General features: G+C 36.5%; 1 protein-coding gene across 3 annotated transcripts in view; it reads right to left on the bottom strand.

Annotated features, from left to right (window-relative positions):
• Window positions 1-356: 356 nt before the first annotated feature.
• Window positions 357-15,034, bottom strand: part of grm4 (glutamate receptor, metabotropic 4) — a 149,037-nt gene continuing 134,359 nt past the window's right edge. For 2 of the 3 annotated variants that reach the window (XM_058402072.1, XM_058402071.1), the window contains 3 exons: window positions 13,963-14,898; window positions 4,833-5,082; window positions 357-1,657 (listed from right to left, as the gene is read on the bottom strand). In XM_058402072.1, coding sequence (XP_058258055.1) covers window positions 1,608-1,657; window positions 4,833-5,082; window positions 13,963-14,898 — 1,236 coding nt within the window. In that variant the 3' untranslated portion in view covers window positions 357-1,607. The remainder of the gene's footprint in view (window positions 1,658-4,832; window positions 5,083-13,962; window positions 14,899-15,034) is intronic. The other variant, XM_058402073.1, reaches the window with a different exon arrangement.

Genomic DNA, 15,034 nt, shown 5'->3' with positions numbered 1-15,034 from the left:
GAAATATATAAAGGAGATTGGAGTTGCATTAAAATAAATAATCTGCTTTCCTTCTTTCATGGCATTGCGGATTTCAGATGCACGAATAACCCATACTGCATTGTCTGAACGCACTGGCTAACCACAGTATTGTACAACTCTTATGCTAATCCAACAGTTTTAGTATAACTAATTTTGCAGATAAATATGCATTTAATTATTTATATGGCGAGATAATTATTTTGTCACTAATGAAAAAAAAATCACATTCACTCATGAAGGACATATAAAAGATATACAATAAATTTTGAAAAAAAACATTTTTATTAGAAACAACTTATGTATAAAAATGATCATGCTTCACATACCTCAATTTTCATATTTTACAAATACTTTAGTACAGGCACCATTTATTTATTTTTTTCTTTTTCTTCTTCTTCTTGGTTTTTTTTGTATTTTTTTTTTATCTTTTTTTTTTTTTTTTTTTCCGCATTTTTAGACAAATGCAAACATTACCGGAACACACATTAAGTTGCTATTTAGCACGGTCAGTATGAACATATTGCATTCAGCAACACAAAAAGTGCAAAAATAAACAGAGGAGAAATCATAGGCGGTGAATCTTAATTTCACAGGACATCCACAAAAGGCATTGCTGCAATATATCACTTGACAGTTCTTGAAATTAATATCTTTTTCCATTCCTTATGCATCCTGCTTTTAATTTTCTCTTATCAAATGGCTCATTAGAATAGGAAACTTGTGATTTTAGTTTTTTAATCCTGATTTTAGTTTTTTAATCCTGACTCTTACTTTCTAAGAGTAATTCATCAACAAGGGGACTTAAAATACTCTTTAATGAGCTAAGTACTAAATTGTGATTTCGACATTTTGCCAAAGCACAGTTGGCAGTGATAGCTATATTTGGAGGTTTTTTTTGGACCACAGCGCAGGGTTAGTTAGAATTCATAAAGGGTTCGTACTCAAGCACAAGCGAACATTACCCCAAAATTCCTTACACCTAAAACAGTTTATCATAAGGGCTCATAGTGTGATAAGAGCACAGCAACATGGTTTAAATGCATTCCAGAAATGTTAACAAAAGGAAAGAAAGAAAAAAAAACACAACACAGGATGCCCAAACCAAACCAGCATGCTCAACATCTGTAAACAATGGATTTTGCTCTTGTCACCATCACCAAGAGGAAAACATGAGAACCCCTGCTGGGAAAGAGAGATCTCAGCCACTCCCCCTATGTGTGAACACCTGAAAGTGATATGTAGAAGCCTGGTAGTTATTTTGGTGTCACTTCAGAAATGACATCAAATTATAAGACAGATGACAAAAGAAGTTGTAATGAGATTTTGCAGATGGTTCCAGCATGGGGTCACTTCTGCCAGATGCCAGAAATTGATGTGACATACAGTACCATCACTGAAACACCATGGACTTCCCACATTTCCCTCAGGGTCTTCTCATGATCTTCTTAGACCAGAAGGTATGTATGGAGTCAGCAGGCTCTGTTCAAATCTCTCCTCCATCTGGAAACCAGAAGATTGGTTCACCTTATGAGGCTGTCTTCCACAAGTCACTCTTAGGAATCAGCCTTTTTTTTTTTTACTTTTTGTTAGATTGCATGGTTGCTATAGCTGATGTATGTTTGTTTGGGGCTAAGGCCTGAAAAAGAGGAAACAGCAGGATATATTTATCTCTAATCCATGCAGGCTTTTGGTGTCATGGATAGTTCAATAGAAAGAAAATGTCTAATCAGAATTGTAATTCTCCTTCAACTTGTTCCTGATAGTGGCATTTAAATCAATTTTAACATTGCCTGTGCATTAGTGTGACACATACTCTTCTGGATTTGTCACTAGTTATATTGTATGAGTTTGTGACAATCTGTGCTCACTTACAGGTATTTAAGCCAAGTGTAAATTCTCTATAATATGGAACGTATTTCTTTTCTCAGAGTTCCCTGTCTTGGTCTGGACAGGTTGGAAGAGAGGGTATACATAATCACAGAAAGTTGTTACTGCTGATTCAGCTGTTTATGTTTTATTTATTGCTGTTTTTTGTACAGCCCATCTGCCTGCTGTACGGTTTTATACATATTCAAATTAGTGACTTATTGGGAGACTACTGTGAGTAAACTAGTTTGCCTTTTGATAATTTACAGACTGCCAGATTAACCTTTTATTAGCTGTGAGTAATGTTTGAAGAGCAAATCATCTGCCACCTTGTGAAATGGTAAGCAATGTATTAAAGAGCCAATTCAACTTTTACTAGATGGGATTAACATTTGAAAGTTTGTTTAAATGACACCCGCCCAGCTGAGGGTTATTTTTATTACAGGTTTCGGAAATGTAAAATAGGAACTCATAAGGCATTTTTGAAAATCCTGGAACAGTTGGATAGCTGGTTTAGATGTCCTTTATGGATAAGGCTTTCCAGTAATTTGCTGGTGCATTGATTCAAATGAAACTTCATCCTAATTGCTGATTTTGGACCTAAGCCTACATTTACATTAGGGGAGTAACATTATTCCTGTATATGTATCTGTTTCTGTCTAGTGCTCCAAATATTTGTATCTGTATATGTATTCAAAGTTAAACCTGAAGTGGGTGTGGCCTACACCATTTTATTCATTCATTCTTTCTTTACTAGTCTAATCTAAACCACCATAAACCTAACTAGGCATTTACTAAGGAGGAGTGAATGAACCTGAATGCATTGTTCATTTTAAATTGATCAATCTGTGACCCATAATAAACAAATAAAACAAACAAATAAATATTTCACACAAAACTATTCAAGGACATACAAATTAAAATACACTCATGTATGGTCAACTGAAATAACTGGAACTGAGAATTTGTAGCACAGAACCTCATGGCTGTTATCAGAGTCCATATTATAACACAATGACCAGCTTTCTTGGATCAAACGTGTTATGTCTACAGCAGCATTGAGGAGGATTTCTCAAAGAGATAATGACTGCCAAGTTCACCACTGGCCTTAGTAGCATCTAAAAATGTGTTTGGATCAGCCTCTGTCAGCTTGCATGCTCTGACTGGCTGGAAACTGAGTGGCAATGAAAGCACTCTTTAGCGCAGCACTGGTCACAATGGCATTCACCATACCACAGATATTATTTCAGCTTAATTCCTGCATTAAAGAAATCCTTCAGGAGAATATGGAATATTTCTAATTCTTATTAGTCCAATGCAGACTTCCATCCTCTAAATCACTGAAAATGTGTTGCAAGATTAACACAGCAACACATCTACTTTACAGTTTTACAGTTGTTATTAATTTAATAGACTAATATTAAAAGTTTAAAAATAGTTAAACATATGCCTTGCAGTTTGGTTATCTTTTTTTTTGTTTAGAGGCTGTGTGAAACCGGCAGGAACGCAACTCATTCTCACTTATTCAGAACCTGTCACTTAAAATTAATATAAGTAAAAATAAATATATGAGAACGCTACAGGAGATCATTAATGCCATTCGCAATAACATTATACAATAGCTCACCTGTATGTGACAGGTGATAACACTCTCACACTGCAATATTACAATTATTAACACTTTTTTTTCTAGACTCACAAGGTTCTTCATCTACTCTTCATTTATTATCTACTGCCAGTTTGCACAGGTGTACTGTTCTGTAATGTAAATACTGATCTAAATATGGTCAAATCCACAACTGTTTACTTTAACTTAATGTATTATATATTTAAGGTTTCTCATTTTGTGTATGTATGTATATATGTATATGTATCTAAGCTGCTGTAACAAAAGAATTTCCCTCATGGGATCAATAAAGTATAATTATCTATCTATCTATCTATCTATCTATCTATCTATCTATCTATCTATCTATCTATCTATCTATCTATCTATCTATCTATCTAGATAGATAGATAGATAGATAGATAGATAGATAGATAGATAGATAGATAGATAGATAGATAGATTTATCATTATAAATATTGTGTAAGCTCCACTATTCTGCCTTCTTTTAGAAGAATTGCATGTTATCTTGTCTATTGACATTATTTTATGTCTTATGTTGCAGCCTTTTCAGACTTTTGTTAACTGTTTGTTCATTTGGAAAATGACAGGCTTGTTCTGAAGGATTGTAGTGTGAAAGAAAAGCTTGAAAATATTTCACACTTAGCAACATTTTGAATAGGCCTTTATGTTAGAAGTAGTGGCCCTGGTGGAACCCATGTTTTAGGAAATTGTCCAAGTGAGGTTGTGCCATAAACAATGCTATTTCATAGTTGTCACATTTGATTTACCACAATACTTTTGCTGCTATAAAACATATGGTGGAAAATTTTTTAAACTAGCAACAACACTTTAAAATGGTTTAAAGTTTTGCTTACAAATATTTTTGTGCTTTTAATATAGTATATATTTATTTATTTTCTTTCCCAGGTGGCACAGTAGTGCAGTTCGTTCTCTCCTCATAGCTCCAGGGCTCCCAGTTCTGTACCCAGCTCAAGTTAATGTATCTGTGGTGTTGCAGATGTTCTCTCTATGTCTAGGTTTCCTTCCACCCCCCAAAAAATATTTGTGTAGGTGGCTTGCAACTTTAAAATGACCCAGGTGTAAAAGATTGTGCAAAGTTACGTGTCTGGTGCCCTGCAATCTACTGCAACACTAACCAGGATAAAGTGGTTACTGCAGATGAAAGAATGAATTTGCTGTTTCTATTGATTCAGAACATTGAAGTGAAGGCCTCAGGCAACACAGAGGCCCTAGGCAACAGTCTATGATGCCTATAACTGGCACCAGCCGCATGTTCAGACAGGACAGTCATAGCTTTTCCTCTAAACCATCTTACCTTGAGTTTCCAGGTTCTCACACAGCTCGGTCTTGGCTTCTCCATTAGGCCGCAGGCTGGCCTTCGGGTTGAATTTGTTGGACATGGTGGCGGCAGTGACCACAGCCTTCAAGCTGCGTGTGCTCCGCTTAGCCACATTTTGCTCAGGGTGGAGGAGCACCACATAGATTTTGGGGATATAGAGCAGTCCCAGAGACACAGAAGCGCTCAGACTCACTGAGATGGTTAGAGTTGTTGTCTGGATGTACATCTGTACAAGACAAATAACAAAAAGAAAGAAAAACAACAAAGATATCTTCATTATTCACATTATGTTCACCATCTGCCTGTCATGTGCATACAGCTTCACAATGCAACGTAGTGCAATTTGGTTTGACATGTTCACATCATTTATATTTTTACCATGAGTGAATTCACTCAAGAATGAAGCATGTAAGACACTATTGTAGCACTTGTGTTGTGTTATGTAAGCTTGGTTTGTTCTCTTTTTAACAATACAACAGATTTTTTAGCAATAGTCAGTTTAGAAACACACATTTGCAAAGAATTATACAATACATAATGCCTTGAAATTTAGGTGCAGTATTTGGATATTTAGGTGCAGTATTTGACTATTGTATATGTATGCTGTCCATTAAAGATGAAGCAAGCTTTCAACAATGTTCAACTTTTAAGCAAGCAGTCTCAGTAAGAGTTTATGTGTGTGTACACAATGTTTTCCAGCTCTCATATTACCAAAATGCACTAATGGCTCATCTTCATCTCGGTGTTACTGCAAACCTCCTGCTGTTGCTTTAAAACACTGCTGTGTGTTTGTCCTCCCTGATACATAACCTCAGCACTAGGATTCTGGCACAATATTATTAATAGTGACTCATCGCTGTGATCTCTGTCCACTGTCCTGGGGAAAGAGTCCTTGTCAGAACCTAGCCAGTGTGGGGGAGCTTCTTTGGGAAAAAACAGGTCTTTCATTAGATATTAGTGCTTTGCAACAACAATAATTGCTAGTGCGTCAAGAGCAATGGAGAGAAAAACAAAAAATATATAATATTTCAATACTATGTCCTTCAATACTATGGGCTGATCAGAAATGTAGAAATGTTCCCAATGTACCATGCAAACATTTGAGGCTTTCAAGCACAGGACTACACTTTTGTATCAATTTACAGAAATCAAGTGCACCCTAGATTCCAGAAAACATAAACATACAGGGTCTAATGAACTAGTGGTAGCCATACAAATTGAAACCTGTGATTTCACTGTAAAAAAAAAAAAAAAAACATTTTGGAGGGTGGTAAATACAATCTATTTAACTTGAATGTTACTTAAGTGTATTAGTCAGCAAGTAAAATTTTAAATAATGGGTAAATTCTCTCCAAACTTCATAACAGAAAAAATCTGCAATGTAAAATTACATGGGATGAAATCTACCCAAACATATTGATTACAAATTAACTCACCTTTCAAATCTTTAAGTCAAAACTGTCACAACAAATGCTGGAAGCATATAGCATCTTAATGCACTGTGAGTGTTCAAACAACTGGCTTGGTGTAGCAACTAGTGTAATGGTGCAAAGGTTTTCTTGATGTTAGACATTTCAGACAATTCAAAGATCATCAGTCACATGCACAAACAGACCCCAGGAGTAAACTGAGAACCTATCCCTTTTGCCCTTCTGTTCAGTGTGTATAATAATTGTATTTTATATAGCCTCTAGGCAGCACAAAGATCCCTGGTGTGTAGCAGTGACTCTGTGACCAGCATCTGTTCCTGAGCTCTTCAATAGTGCAAGACCCTCTTTAGCAAAACACCTGGCCCAGGAATATGGATTTTGGATTACAATGACTCCAGTTCCAAGAGTTTGATTGCTCTTGGGCAACCTTTCAGGTTTTGGTATTGCCTCAGGATATTTTGCCACATTCAAGTATTTATTCTTTCAGTGCTCATCAGGTAACTAGGTTAGACCCAGAGATTCTCAACCATTGTAACATCTTTTTTCTCCCCAAATAGAAAACCAATGAAAATATATACATATTATTTTCAAAATCATTACCTGTTGCCTTTTGATTAACTAAATCATACTGCTACAACCAAGACTATAATGTTTATGGGACAGGTTTTATGGACATTTCTTTACTGTATCTTAAATTTCATCCACAATGCACAATGCCCCTGGGAAGAAAATGCAGCATGGTTTGAATTACAGTATATTTAATATGTATTTACTTAAATGTATCTACAAGTCTCTATGGGCTCTAGAGGTCTTTTGTCATATGGGTGGCATTGATATTTGAGATGTGCATTCATGATGCCAAAAACCCAATAGAGAATGTTATGCACCATTAGCAAATGAGGATGTGCTTCAATCCAATTATCGACCAGTACTAAATATTAGAATAGAAATTTGCCTTATACAACCACAAATTGTCCCAATTCCAGTTTTCCCTGGTTTTGTTATTGTGGATTCATAAAAAAAATGATATAAAAATTGTATTTTACCACATAAACGCACTGGACTGTTTTAATCCAATTTCATAAATGAGAACATGTTTAGTTAGAGTACTGCATTACTGCATTTAAGATCTTCTATCCTCATTTTCTTTTCTCCACTTTCTTCTTTCTACTGCCTGGCCTCTTTCTCTTTGTACCACTTTGTAGTCCTCAACCTATTCCTCTTCCAAATACTTTTTTTTTTTTTTTTTTACATATGACAGAATTGCATATCACAGAATTTTTACACTTTTCTTCTTTACTATTTGTTCATGTTCCAGCATGTTCAAATCTGACTCTTTTGATATACTTAGCATTTTAGATCAACAACAGCTGCTTTATCCCATGCCTTTGCATTCTACCACTCTCCAAGATGAATTGGCAGATTTACCAAATCAACATTCTAAAGTAGCTGAGAGGGTTGTTCTGGTAATGGCGGTGAAGAGATGAGTTGGAACAGGAGTGTTCAAGAAACATAAATCCTACTTAAATCCCATTAGTAGAGCAGTTTTTACTGCCCTGTAGTGCATAAGTTGTCAAGTTACAAGCTGAATTTTCTCTAATGCCTGGCATCATGGCAGGTATCTGGCTATGGGGTATGCTATAGGTGTGGGTGTGGTTTAGCGTGTGTATGCACTGTCATGGAGATGTTGAAAGGACACGCTAGAGGTGCAATGACTAACGTGGCACACCTGACTAATGTCTCACTTATATTTATGTGCTCACTTTCTTTTTCCCTCACAACTTACAGAGCTTCTGTGTGACCATGAGCAGAGCAAAGCAGAAAGCAGTGAGCAAGCTGGAAAGCTGCAAAATTTTGATAAAGGCACAAAGGTATAAGCCAAAATAAAAATCCTACATATTTTCTTAGCTTGGGCTGGCTGTGTTCTCTGAGCGTCATACTAGCAGCACGGTTAAACTGTCCTTATTAGCTTTGGATTTACTGGAACAGCAAAGTCCAGCAGTGATTTACTTGATTTACTTCAAACTTATCCTACATGATTCAGTGCTTGGTCTACTTATCATTTCCCTCTAAAGCCCTTCTCCCAGTGATGCAACATCTTCACATGGCTTCCTCAACTACAGCTATGCTTATGACATTCCACTCATCCCCTCATCAAATACTCACTTTCCAATTTGTCAACACTCTAATGTTGGCAGTTCCATTTGTGAACTCCCTGATCACTTTATCTGAAAGCATATGAAAACTTTTGTTGGCATTTATTGGAAAAACTTATTTAGTCTGCAGAGTTCTCCAGTAAACCATAAGCCGGATATAACGATTATGCTTTTTTAGTCCCACTCGGAACTGCACCTGCCATTTAATGTTTGCAACCGATACAAAATGTAGCAGCCTGAATTCTTTAATTTTTTAGTATTTAATTTTCCCAGGTTCATGTGGTCATCCATGTTATATTCAGAGCTCTGATGTTTGCCTATATCAGCAGCAAAGCTCAAATCGACCTACTGCTTCTTACATGATGGCAAAAATAGGGCAGTAATGTAACGACGTTAGACTACTGATTGAAAAGTAAAAATTGCTGGGCCCTTGAATGAGGCCCTTAATCCTCAAAAAGAATAGAGCAGTGTAAGTTGCTCTGGATAAGGGTGTCTGCCAAATTCCATAAAAGTAAATATTAAAGCCCATTCTATCACAAATACTACTCAGTTTGATCCCAAACCCTTCAAGGCACAATGAAGACACTCTTTTATTTTTCTGTAGCCACTTAATGGAATGAATTTACTTCAGATAGCTGAGTCCCTTGATGCCTTGAAATGCAGCTTGTGCATTAATCAAAATTAATTACTTATGTAGTAAGTCAATGAATTAGCTTGTTTATATCATTAGATTAAGGTCTGTCTGCAGGAGGATATATTATCCCAGTAGTCAACAAAATGCACTGTTTGCTATCTGAGAAGATGTTTTTGATCATCTGCTAATTTCAGCCATCGTTCATTTTGTGTGATTTAAAGCTGCCAGTGTTGTAAGTCAGCAGTCCCTCTTAAAATATTCTTGCTATCTAGTAAGCAGATCCATCTAAAGTTCCTTTAATGCAAATTTTCTCCCATGAATAATTGGGATAATCTATTTTTGGGGTGTCATTTAGCCAGAAACACATGATTGACTACAGTCAGCAACTGAATAAATATTGTAACTTGTCTGAAGCTATAAAAAGTAAAATATTAAGAATATCCATTAACACTGATTCATAGATGACATTGTGCAAAAATGTTTGCCATTATCCACAAGCACACAAGCAGCATGCAGTGTCATTGAGAATGTTGTGCAGATGTTGACTATATGTGTGTGCGTATGCAATCCTATTAATGTATACTGAAAAGTCTTATGATTCAGTAGAAAAGCAAATTCCACAGAAGACAGTGGAAAGGTTTGTTTTTGATTAGATAAGGTCATTATATTCAGCACTGGTTCACATAAACAACATTTTTTTTCTTCTAGATTTCAATTCAATAAGGAAACATGCCCTCATTCTCCTATAATATTTGTCTTTCTATAAAGCCCCTTGCTATCAAAAATAGAGAACAGCTTCTCATTGATAATATCATGTTTTATAAAATGCAATAACATATCATACGTGATATAAGCCTAGTAGTTTCAGACTGAAAACTACATTTTGGGTCCCCTAGTGGTTCCCTTTTCATTTCCTCATTCTTCTAAACAGAAGTTCAATGTCATATAATGGGATGATGAATGAAATGAGATAATTTAAAGATTTATGTTCTGTCTAAAATTTACCAAGATTTAATTTTACTTTACCTCGGCCTCAGGCCAGACATATAGGATACAAATAGGTAGACCTCTACTATTTCATTTTCTCCATTAGCTGCTGAAACTTAGGCAAGGGTATCAAACTCAATTAAGGCTTTGGCCACATCAGCCTTTTGTGTGCCCTTTGAAGGGCCATGAACTAGGGCTGTTATATATTTGTTTTTATTTTTGTTTGTTTGTTTTTTAGTCAATGTATTCCAATGTATTTCATTAGTTTTGCTGATACCACAGCTTCTTTACTATGCCCTCAATTTCTTTTCTTTTTCTATCTCCTTTCTCTCTACTTCTTATTTCATCATCAACACTAGGTGATGCAATTCAATCAATATATCAAAACTTAATTAACACCAGGCATGCTAAGTTTCTAAAGCAATTTTTCACACACACACACACACACACACACACATTTCAACCAGCGTTTCTGTTCGCAAGGGCTCCTTGAATCACACATAAAATGCAAGCCCATTGTTGCATTGCCTTTACACACTCTCTCTTTATATTCATAAAGATGTTGAACCCTATGCATTTACTATGTGATAAGGTCATTGTGCAGCACATAGTGTTTAAAGTGTCTACACAATAATAATACATATATGGTAATCAGAATTAACACCAATATTGCTGATTAGTCATTGTCACTTTCACTTCTGTTATATTTATTTAATGGTGTGGGTAAAATGTGAACAGCTGGCTCATAGCTGACAATTTCTATCACTAAATTCTTAATATAAGTTTACTTTTGTCCCCTTAGTGCAAATAGAAAGTAAGTGATGTGAATTGGATGGATGGTGCAAGAGATTGTGTAGTAGTGTATTGTGGGCAAGTTTGTGCACAGACCAATTGAATTGAGGCAGCAGGCTCACTTGGAAAAAGCATGGCATCCAAACTATATCCTCTTTTAATTTCTTTTTGCTGTCCACCGGCGATTCTTGCTGACATCCAAAATCCAGATAATGGAAAGATAATCCTAATCCTTTTATCCAGGTTTTACCTAGCCTCCTCAAAACATTCTATGCTGGTGACCACCACACTCCTTCATCCATAGTCATTTGTTAAAATTCGACCTTCATACAGTATTAATGTAAATATCAGAAGCCAGGTTACATGGGTTTCACCAATAACATGAAAATATGGATAAACATTGCTTATATGATTTTCCATATATTTATTCTGTGTATTATTTAACTTCATTTTCTTTCACCCTGCATGATTTTTGTGGCACAGTAAGTAGTGGATAAATTTTGTTTGAATAAGGTTGATATAAGGTAAATATAATGATATAATGTCTCAATATGCATATATATATATATATATGTGTGTATATATATATATATATATATATATATATATATATAATCACAAGTGATCACAAAAATCATCAGGCTTGAAAAGTACAATTGCTGTAATAATAATAATAATAAATTAATTAATACATAAATTAAATATTTGCTATAATATACATTTTTAAATAAAACTTTCTTACATCAAAGTAAAAGTAGAAAAAGTCATCTGCCTCAGATCACACACTGATTTTAGTTACTGAAGGTAAATTAGTGCCCCTTTCTCCATGAAGCCAAGGACATGTGAAAACATTAGCCAAGGTTAATTAACAACAGCTTCATTTCTAAGCTCTTAAACGTTAGCTAGCATAATAATAATTTAGCTGAATGCTAATAGTTAGCTTTCATAATGCATGTGTCTTAGTGAAAATAAAGTATAAGTACCAGCAGATAGGATTACGCTGATGGATATTATGTCTCATTCTCACTGTCACATGTCTGAGACTGAAAAGTCACAGTATGGCTTAACAGACATATGATCACATAGAAATGTAGTGACATAATATTTGATTTTATAGTAATTTTGTATTTGGAATTTAGCATGGAAAAATAAAATGTACAGATACTTGAACAAAATAGACATAAGCACTCATTAATTCATCATTCATCTTCAGTAACAGCTTTTTTCTGATCAGGGTCATTATGGATCCGGAGCCAATCCTAGGTACACTGGGCACAAAGTGGAAGAATTCACCCTGGATGGGATTATTATACTCTAATAAACTAATTTTACTTTGTAATTACACTTTACACCTTTAAAAAAGATAACTCAGCTCTCAGTGAATAGAGTGCTTCTTGATGCTTTCAAGCTCTGAAACACACACCTGTATGTAATGCGTTGTAGATCGAGCTCTTTCACTACACAGACAGTAATTACTCTGTCAACAACAAAAATGAAGGAGAATCTCCCACAAACATCATAATAACTGCAATTCTGCAGAGCGAAGATGCGAATAAAGACAGTTGTTCCTGGATCTCAGTGTCCTGTTGCCCTTGTCTCATTTTCTAGACTACAGTATTGCAAGGAATTGTTATAGTGACAAGCAAATAAAATTACCACAGAGATGTGACACAGTGGAATTTAATACCGTAAGCCACACCTTCCTCCAAGCTTCAGGCTGAATACAAGCAATCATCCTGTACAGTTTCACAGTATTCACCAATTTGCAATGCTAGCCCTATCATTATGATTTGAAAGACACAACATTAGTCTTACCTTTGTAACAAGCACTCAGCAGACCTATTATATACAATAGAGACCAAACCGCATGGCCTGGTGTAAAAGATTCATAATGCCCCAAGTGACATTCATTGTCTTCAGTTTGACATAAAACACTGACACAAATGATGGAGTGGGCGTTCTGTTTTAGACACCTGGCGGTAAGTGGTTGACAAGGCAGACAGGTAAGGTAAATTAAGTGCCAGGGGATAAAGATGCATTTAATTGCTCTAAAAGACAAGCCATCTTACCCATGCCAGGCTCAGCTATGCTTGTTGGATGATGCTAAGCCTGAGTTGTTTTGAAGTGTAGATTCCAGTCAGAATTTGTGGCAAATATAACGGTGTAAATATCCCACGTGACACTTACATCCTTATCATCAGCCCTATGTGCAACTTCCAAAGTGAGCAAAGAAAATTTCTGTTCTTTCCTGTATCCCTCTGATAGCAAACACTAAAATGCAGATAATGAGTCATTATTTATGGAGTATGTTTAGAGAGTTTCCCAAATAATTTGCCAAAGAAAAATATTGGTTCTGTTAACACAGTGGTTTGTTAATTACATCCATTAAATCCATTTGTGCATGTGCAGACTGTAACACATATATTCTTTGATTTAACACTGGCTTGTACTCAAATGGCTCTTGCTATTCTTCTTTATCCTTTTTAAATGGTCAGAGGTTTAAGGAAAACCTGTATTTAGGCAAAGAAATTCCTATATTGGCAAGGCATGCTCAGCTTGATCTAATGGATAAAGCTAATTCAATAATGTATAGTGAAACTGAAAAAGAGGAGTGGGGTAAAAAGGATTCTTATCTAAATCCTACAGGCAGAAGGTCCTAGGTTTTCTGATTAAAATGAGTAAAGTAGAATAAAGGTCTGAGCTGAAACTAAATGAATTCTTGAAAGGATTCCCTCTTGAGTCCTTACTCATTTCTTCTGTTTTTTTTTGGGTTTTTTTTGAGACATTTGCTATCAGTGTGTTGCATCATCTGCGGAAAGTCAACGCTCGATGGCCTTGCTGTTTCAAAGCCTCTTTCATCTTTGACACAGTACAGGATCAGCAAAGAAGAAGCTTCTTGTTATCCAGGTGCACCCATCATTGTTAATATAGTCATCAAATGTTTATATATTACAGCTCATAAATATGCTGCAGCTTGATTAAAGCCTGACTTGACTCACTAGCCCTCTTCAGCCTACCTGTATTCTATGAAACTTATGTGAAAAACCATGTTGCAAATACCATGTCAGATTTCTGGCATGCTTTGTTGTTCTAGAGTCATTTCCTACCTTTTCCGTGGACTGTGACGTGCCGAAGAAGATGGGTATGAAGGCCAGCCAGATAATGCAGGTGGTATACATGGTGAAGCCGATGGGCTTCGCCTCATTGAAGGTCTCAGGCACCCCACGTGTCTTTATGGCATAGACTGTGCATGTGACCATTAGCAGCATGCTGTACCCTAGCAGGCAGATGAGTGACAAGTCAGAGATGTCACACTTGAGCACACCCCGTGCAAGCTCTGGATTTGCCATGCGCTGGTCCTCATAGTCAACAAAAGCTTGAGGAGGGTCCACTACAAACCAAATACAAACACCTAATAGCTGAACTGAGATCAGACTGAATGTGATCAACAATTGGGATGCGGGGCTTATGAAGCGTGGGGCACTCACTGACATCTTTCCCTGCTCAAAAATACGATAAATACGGTTGGTCTTGGTTAGCAAAGCAGCATAGCTAATACTCATCCCCAGTCCTAGGAAAATGCGCCGGAGTGAGCAGATACCGACATCAGGAGATGATATCATCAGGAATGTAGTGGCATAGCAAAGAAAGATGCCTGTAAGTAGGACATAGCTGAGCTCCCTTCCTGATGCCTTCACGATTGGAGTGTCATTGTAGCGTATGAAGGTGACCACCACAAACAATGTAGCCATAATGCCCATGATGGCCAGGAGTACAGGTATGACAGCCCATGGTGAGCTCCATTCCAACTTGATGATTGGGATTGGCTGGCAGCCTGTATGGTTCCTGTTGGGGCGCAAGTCAAAGCGGCACATTTTACAGGTGAACGCGTCTGCCTGGTACTGGTAGCCATCACAGCGTTCGCAATGCCAGCAGCATGGGATGCCCTTTACAACCTTCTTACGCCAGCCTGGTTTACAAGGCTGACTACAGATGGAGGAAGGTATTTGCTTTATACCACCTGGCCACTGCATCTCGGGTATCTGGGATGCAAAAAAATATCACTCATTATTCACAGCAGCTCATAACTAAAAATCAGTCTTGCTTAAAAATCTGTACTGACTAATATTTTTTTTCACAGCTTGCCACAAATGTATAATTAGGGGTTTCTCCTAGGCA

Source organism: Hemibagrus wyckioides, linkage group LG11 (assembly GCF_019097595.1).
Source record: "Hemibagrus wyckioides isolate EC202008001 linkage group LG11, SWU_Hwy_1.0, whole genome shotgun sequence".
Taxonomy (NCBI): Eukaryota; Metazoa; Chordata; class Actinopteri; order Siluriformes; family Bagridae; genus Hemibagrus; species Hemibagrus wyckioides.
This window is presented reverse-complemented; position numbering and strand designations above follow the sequence as displayed.